Raw genomic sequence first — 8,508 nt, forward strand, 5'->3', positions numbered from 1 at the left:
TTGTAGACCAGAGCCGTCCTCTCGTGCGAGGTGCAGCAGGGAGGCCAGGGGTGTAGAGGGGTGCAGGGGGCCATGCAGAGGCCTGGAACGAGGCAGGTACACGGCGGTAAAGACTCCCCAGAATGGCAGAGCTGGACAGGTTAATCCAATCCAGTTGGTTCCTTTACGGAAGGTGAAACCAAAGTTCTCAGAGCCAAGTTAGGGCTATCCGGTTAGTTAGCAAAACCAGGCCCAGAAAATGGTTCACTTCTGCTGTATGGCTCTCTGCACCATATTCCAGCCTCTGGCTTGTGTGTGGGGCACGCTACTCACCCTCAACTGATGTTTCCCGGGACTGTGCCATGCCCCAGGCACTGGGATGAGGCCTCTAGATTAATCTAATACACATAAATGTGGCTCTTCCTGTCATGTAGACAAGGACACCGAGGGTGAGAGAGGCTCTGTAGGTTAGTAAATGACAATTTCCTGTGTCATATTTCAGCCTTATCCTGAGTCCCAGGTAACACAGCAAGTCAGATCAAGAGTTAGAGTTCAAATTCACGTCTTAGAATTCCAGGTCCAGTGCTATTTCTACTACCCCAATAAGCCATAGAGCTTTCTGTAATAGTTTCTCTCATTAAATTGTTTTTCATGATGGATTACATTTATTTTAATTGCTTCATTGCATTTTGGGAATACACAAAATACATGCAAGGTTTTTAGAACCAAGAACATTCTATCCTTCTAGCCTCAGTCTGTGTTCTAACATTCAGATTCTACTATTCCCATACTCTCCCAATTTTGACCTTCTCTGTCCCAGAGAGGATGAGTGCTAGCTTGAGAGGTGTTTCAAATGCAAAGTCAGGCATATGAGAATGTGTCTGATTCATCTCTGTTGCTGTCGTCGAATGGTAGGGCTGAAGGGGACCTTAGACAAGAGTCTGGTTTAATTCCCTCTCTTTTCGGAGAAGGAAATTGAATCCAGAAAGACATGTTTCTCAAGGCCACAGAGCTGGCCAGTAGCAGAGCTGGGGACTTGAGGTGAACTGACTTGGCTCCACTGTCCCAGGCTGGCTCCATGAATCTGCTCTGACGCCTGCGGCACACACGCTATTGGGACTGCTTCCCCTGGGCTCCCTTCACCTAGAGGCAGGGGTGGGTGCTTCTGAAATAAGCCTTGTAGGGATGAGATTAAAGACTGGACATGTGGAGATCACTTTCTTAAACAGAAACTTTCAAAAAAATGGATCGGTCTTTCTAAGGCCACCTTGGATAGATAGGTTTGGGAAATAACTCCCAGAGCCACTTTCTGTTAAGATGCTCCTTAGACCTGAATGGGACAATAACAGGGAAGACACTAGTGCAATCTAACCTTTGTCCACGTCTTCCTCCAAATAATTCCAATCCTAAGTCATTCAAAAGATGGCACTCAGGTTCAGAGGAGGGAGGTTCCAGATTTATTTGGTCTAGCTGGGAAACACCCTCCTTTTGTGAAGATTCCAAATAGCTGTTCCAAATGTAATATTTTTGATTAATGGACAAATAAGTAAGTTTAGTACTTTCAGGAGTCAAAGGTTCACATATATATTCCCAATTAAGGACCATTTTACATCATGTTGATACAAACTTATCTTGGAATATGACTGCCGTCCACCCACACGCGATACGAGGTCTTAGCAATGTGTGACTGGAATATGAAGCAGCTGAAAAATCCTAGTCACATCCAAAGGGTCCTTTCATGATGAGATCTAGCCTGGTACCCATCAGTGACTAGAATACCACTCAACTGCAGACAGGCTAAGAAGGTTCTATCTGATGGCAGGGGGCACAGCTGCTTTGGGGCAAAAGATGGGCGGAGACTTCGGTGGTGCAGAGGTGAGGCTGAGAGAGGCAGGACTAGAGTGAAAACAGGAGTCCCTCTCCTCCACCTCTGGTAACTATTGGTGGGGCCTGGAGAGGGGAAGGTGTCCTTCATGCTCCTATGGGTGACATACAGGAATGGATTCCCATTTATAATCTATAAGCACTCTTAGTGACTGCTGGTGAGTGAGAATCAGGGAACAATACCACTGGGAGTTCTGCATTCCAAATAAACCTTGCTGGCTTCCCCTGGCTGCTGCCTAAGCCCAGTAGGACAGGACAGGCCTGGCTTCAGGGGCTGCTCTCAGGGGCTGTTGTTAGCCCAGAGCCTAAATCCAATGCAAGTCATATAGTCATCATGACGCATCAAGCACTCTGGAAAGAACATTCTCTAAATAGCACTGAAGTATGGGGACAAGAACACCAGTGAATTCATGATCATTTATTGTAAATCACTCACAGTTTACACATTATCAATGGCAAAATAACACTGTTAGACACCTGCTGGATGAAGAACTTCATTGTGACAATTTCCAATGGGCGTCATGTCATTTTCTAAAATTTAAAATGTTAACTTTTAAATTCTACATCTTTTCTGAAAATATCTATCTTCAAAGTGCTCCAATACCAACACTATAAGCCCTTTCTTTTGCTCTAACATCTAACACAAAGGGCACGCTGTCCCATTAATTCCACATGCTCTTTACAAAGCAACTACACATACAAAATTTTTTAATCTAGAAGCTACATAATGATCACTTTATATTTTGCTGCAAAATCAATGAAGGCTGCATGCAGGTGAAACATTAGTAGACATGGAATTCTAGAAAACTGTTGGTTCTTAAGATCTGACGGCCTGATGTGGAAAATTAATATGCTTATTTAGCAGAAGTAGCTGAAGTACATGCATCAGTTGCTGGGATCAATTAGAATATAAATTAGGTGTTTAAACATTTAAACAAGAGCTTAATTTGAGCTTCATTTGATGTCTGGCATGTCTGAGTTATACACCTTTAAGATGACAATGGCAAACAGAACAAAATCAAACATCTAAACAGGCATGATTTATACAGTGGGCTGGGCTTAAGGCTCAGAACATGAAACGAGCTGGGCAGTGAACAAATCTCTCTGGAAGCAAAGACAGTAGAGCATTAACAAGCTATAAATATGGCAAAAAAAAATATACAAGAGCCATTTCCTGTATTCTCATTTTTTTCAGTTTTTGATTCTCTTAAGCAAACAAAAAACCACACACACACACAATAATTACAAAACAGACACATTCTTTAGTTACCGCATAGACCCCCCTTCTGTCTTCTACCCTGCCTCTCTGCTCCTTCAGATGGTTGTTCAAAAGCAATCCCAGGTTAATTGGTAGAAAATAAAACAAATGCTCTCCTGAAGCACACTGAAAGAATATTACATTCCTTCATCCTGTCAGGGTTAGCAACATGTTCAAGCACATGACAATGTATAGTTGACGTATTTTAGCTACAGCGATTAAATCACATGTCCATATTCTAATGTTAAATCGTACTAATCTTGACTTAAAAAGTTTTTTTCGGCCGGGTGTGGTGGCTCACGCCTGTAATCCCAGCACTTGGGAGGACAAGACGGGAGGATTGCCTGAGGTCAGGAGTTTGAGACCAGTCTGGCCAACATGGTGAAACCCCATCTCCACTAAAAATACAAAAAATTAGCCAGGCATGGTGGCATGAGCCTGTAATCCCAGCTACTTGAGAAGCTGAGGCAGGGGAATTGTTTGAACCAGGGAGGTGGAGGTTGCAGTGAGCCAAGAGATCATCCCACTGCACTCCAGCCTGGGCGACACAGGGAGACTATGTTTCAAAAAAAAAAAAAAAAGTTTTTTCATTAATAATTGTATTTCAACATTATTTTATTTTGAGACAAACAAAAAAATTCCCAAACCACATAGTTTCCGTTCCTTCCCCACCCTCTGCCCCCTCCCACGATCCAATGTACAAGAGAACTATTGTAACAAAAGCCATGAACCGAGGTGGCAATGGCAGACTGCGGGACGGCTGCTCTGGGTTCAAGCACTGCCATCTCCAGTCCTGGCCTTCCGGGCCTTGATCATCGGCTTGGTTGCCCGTTTGCGGTCAGTGGCCAGCCCCAGCCAGCACATGAAGTCAATGAACCAGGTGGTTGGGTTAAAATTTAAGCCAAATTCACTCGCAGAGTAGTCAAAGGGAAAGGTGTGATGGTAATTGTGGAAGCCTTCACCTGGAAGACAAAGTGGGCATTGAAATAACTCAATCACAACTTCTTTGCATAGATTTTTTTTTAACACCTATTTTTTCAGGGTTTGCTGTTTGCAGAATATGGTGTCAGGCTCTGAAGAGCAAAAGACTTGGTTACTGCCTCCAAAGGCATTGACTTACTTAGCTAAACAAACAATATGAACAGAAAAATAGCAATAAAGTTATCAACATCATCGCAAAATTAATTTTCCTGTGTGAACTGTGACATGATACCATGACTTCAGAGGTATTCTTCTTAAGGTAAATGCTAAATGGCTGGTAACTGATCATTCTGATGTACAATTATTTAAAAAAAATAGTCTCTGTGGGCTGGAGTGATTAAAAATCCTTTTTTGAGGAGCTCAGAAGAGATAAATGAGAATCATTCAAATAGGTAAGTAAATTAAATATCTTTAAATATCCAGAATGTACTTATCTGTTATTCTACCCCTTCCAGTGGCCAGTGGGCAGCTTTTGCTCTCTTAATTTTTTAAAAAGATGTACTCATGGGAGCTCTCATGGCTTCTCTTATTTGATTTTTAAAATTTCTTTTACATGTTTTTTAATTGACAAATAAAATTTGTATATATTATGTACAACATGTGGTTTTGAGAGATGTATACATTTTGGAATAAATTGAGCTAAGTGACGTGCATTCCCTCACATACTTACATTTTTGTGATAAGAACACTTAAAATCTACTCTCAGTGATTTTCAAGAATACAATACATTGTTATTAACTGTAGTCGCTATCACCATGTTTTACAATAGACCTCCTGAACTCATTCCTCTTGTCAAACTGAAAATTTGTACCCTTTGACCAACATCTCTCAACAGCCCCTCCTCTGGTAACCACCATTCTACTCTGCTTCTATGAGTTCAGCTTATTTGGATTCCACATAGAAGTGAGATCATGCAGCGTTTGTCTTTCTGTGCCTGGCTTACTTCACTTAGCATAATGTCCTTCAGGTTCATTCAGGTTGTTACAAATGACAGGACTTTCTTCTTTTTAAAAGCTGAATAGTATTCCATTATGCATATATGATACATTTTCTTATCCATTCCTCTGTTGATTCTATATCTTGACTACTGTGAATAATCCTGTTTAAACATGGGAATGCAGCTATCTCTTCAACATCCTGATTTCACTTCCTTTGGATATATACCCAGAAGTAGGATCGCTAGATCATATGGTAGCTCTATTTTTAATTTTTTTGAGGAAGCTCCATACTGTTTTCCATAATGGCTGTACTAATTTACACTCCCACCAATAGTGTGCAAGGGCTCCCTTTCTCCACATCCTCCCCAGCACTTGTTATCTTTTACCCTCTAATAATAGTCATTTAAATAAGTGTGAGGTCATATCTCATTGTTAATTTGCATTTCTCTAATGATTAGTTGATTTGATTTTCAAAAACAGCTTTACTGAGATAAAATTCACTCACCATACAATTCACCCTCTTGAAGTATACAATTGAATGGCTTTTGATATATTCACAGTTATGCATCCATCACCACAACGAATTTACAAGATTTTCATTACTCTCCAAAAAGCCCCACATGCCTGAGCCATCACTCCTCAACCACCTCCCACTCCCTCCCATTCCTGTTTTCTCTCTGTAGATTTGCCTATTTTGGATGTTTCATATAAATAAAATCATACAATGTATAGTCCTTTGTGATTGGCTTCTTTCACTTAAAAATGTTTTTGGGGTTCATTCATGTTGTATCAAGTATCAGATCTGCATTCTCTTTTTACTGCCACACAGTATTTCATTATATGGATGTACAACATTGTACATATCCATTCATCGGTTGATGGACATTTGAGTTGTTTCCACTCTTAGTTGTTATGAATAATGTTGCTGTGAACATTCATATACAAGTTTCTGTGTGGACATATGTTTTCATTTCTCTTCGGCACAAATGTAGGAGTGGAGTTGCTGGATCATATAGTAACTATTTTTAACAGTTTGAGGAAACTGTCAGACTCTTCTCTTGCTTCTTAAGTGGCTACTAGTCATATAGTTCTCCTGTTGACCACGTTTAAAGGATTTTGCTCTACAGTGAGTGCCTCAAGATGGATCCATCTGTGGTCTGCAATTTTCTTTTAAATTTAGGCCATCCCTACCTTGCATATTGTCTCCCCGCCCATCATTTTTAGTGTTTTTCCTGGATTAAACGGCAGTATGGAAAAGTTTCTTCACCCTATTTTCAGAAATAGGCACTATGATGTATTCCCCACTCCACTGCACAACTGGGTATGGCAAGAGCTTTCCAAGGACCTTGGGGAGGCAAACTGCCTGGGAGTCCAGTGCTGACCTGAAAAGACTTATAACCAATACCCTCCTCCTTAGGGCCCGTGTTGTGGCCACACTGCCTGAGTCTCCTGGCCCATCCATCCCTCCATAGTGACGGTCCATCTTGTCCCCACTTCTGTCTACTCTCGGAATCAACACTAGCCACAGCTCCCCTCATTACAGTCCTTTCAGAAGATGCAGGACGAGAAGCGGGGAAAGCCATAGGAAGGGTCAGGACATGGCTCCTCCTGTTTTCCAAGGCACTTTCTCCCTGCGTATGCAGTTACTCCATGGCTAAATGTGGTGTTCATACCACCTGCTGTTGCTGCCATCAGTGTAAGTTGACAAGAACTTTGATCCCTGGGGTCTGAAAAACAGATGGCCCAAATGAAGTGATGTCAGAATCTCATCACCGAGTGACACGGAGACCATTTCTACTTAACAGTAGGAACTTTCCTACTGTTTGATCTCTGTGCTCAAGGCGCAGCTTACCAAGAAGACTGAGTTGCTTCTATAAAGGTAAAGCTAATATTTCTTAATCACCTATCATGTACCAGGTACAGTGCTAAGTGCTTTAACAGGTATTAACTCCTTTTAGCCTCATGCCTCTGAAGTAACTGCTATGATTATCCCTGCTATGATTAAAACAAGGACGTAAATGCACAGAAGGGACAAGTAAGTTGCCTAAGAACACATGGCTAGAAATAAAAGCAACGTCACAAAGGCTTGTTTCATGTAAGCACTGGTGAGAACAGCCTGTATTGACTCATCTAACCCTCTAATGAGCCTAGGAGGAGATAAGTGCTACTGTTACCCCCACTTTACAGATAGGGACACAAAAGGTAGAAAAGCGGGTGACTTGCCCAGAGAGTAAATGGAGGAACCAGGACCCAACCAAGCTCACTGACTCCAGGGACCTCGCTCTTAACTGCTTTATGGTCCCGTGAGATGCCAAGTCTTATTCCTCCCATGTCTTTGTTTGAAGGCCTTTTTGCTTAAGCTCTGCCAAATGATTGGACAGCTGAGGCTAGAAAGGCCAGTGCAGTTTGAGAGAAAAGTCAATGGCTGCTTCTCCTTTAGAACATTTCCATGGTAATGATTAATAACTACTAGTTATTGATCATCCGCTATGGGCCAGGCACTGTGCTGAGCAGCTTACATGTTCTTATGAAGTAGGTAATGCTATTCCCGTTTCACGGATAGGAGAGCTGTAAATCAGAGAGATCATAGAAGTTGTCCAAGAATCAGGATCCTAAAGCCAAAGCTCCTTTGGCAGGCCGAGGAAGGCAGATCACTTGAGGTCAGGAGTTCGAGACCATCCTGGCCAACATGGCGAAACCCCATCTCTACTAAAAAAAAAAAAAAAATACAAAAATTACCCTGGCATGATGGTGGAGGCCTGTAATCCCAGCTCCTCAGGAGGCTGAGGCAGGAGACTTGCTTGAACCCAGGAAGCAGAGGCTGCAGTGAGCTGAGACTGTGCCACTGCACCTCAAACTGGGCAACAAAGCGAGACTTCATCTTAGAAAAAAAAAAGCCTTCAAATAGGAAAGGAGGAAGTCAAATTTGTCTTTATTTGCAGACAACATGATTGTTTATCTGGAAGACCCTATCGTCTCAGCCCAAAGTCTCCTGAAACTGATAAGCAACTTCAGCAAAGTCTCAGGATACAAAATCAATGTGCAAAAATCACAAGCATTCCTATACACCAATAACAGACTTAAAGGGAGCCAAATCAAGAATGAACTGCCATTCACAATTGCTACAAAGAGAATAAAATACCTAGGAATACAGCTAACAAGGAACGTAAAGGACCTCTTCAAGGAGAAATAGAAGCCACTGCTCTACGAAATAAGGGAGGACACAAACAGATGGAGAAACAGTCCATGTTCATGGCTAGGAAGAATCAATATCATGAAAATGGCCATACTGCCCAAAGTAATTTACAGATTCAACACTATCCCCATCAAGCTACCAATGACCTTCTTCACAGAACTGGAAAAAAACACCTTAAACTTCATATGGAACCAAAAGAGAGCCCACATAGCCAAGTCAATTCTAAGCAAAAAGAACAAAGCGGGAGGCATCACACTACTGGACTTCAAACT

At 41.9% G+C, this 8,508-nt stretch overlaps 1 protein-coding gene across 1 annotated transcript in view; it reads right to left on the bottom strand.

Moving 5' to 3' along the window:
- Positions 1 to 2,266: 2,266 nt before the first annotated feature.
- SCD5 (stearoyl-CoA desaturase 5) overlaps positions 2,267 to 8,508 on the bottom strand; it is a 172,458-nt gene continuing 166,216 nt past the window's right edge. Inside the window, exon 5 of the mRNA XM_017530227.2 lies at positions 2,267 to 4,083. Coding sequence (XP_017385716.1) covers positions 3,893 to 4,083 — 191 coding nt within the window. The 3' untranslated portion in view covers positions 2,267 to 3,892. The remainder of the gene's footprint in view (positions 4,084 to 8,508) is intronic.

Source organism: Cebus imitator, unplaced genomic scaffold (genome assembly GCF_001604975.1).
Source record: "Cebus imitator isolate Cc_AM_T3 unplaced genomic scaffold, Cebus_imitator-1.0 Scaffold64, whole genome shotgun sequence".
Lineage (NCBI taxonomy): Eukaryota > Metazoa > Chordata > Mammalia > Primates > Cebidae > Cebus > Cebus imitator.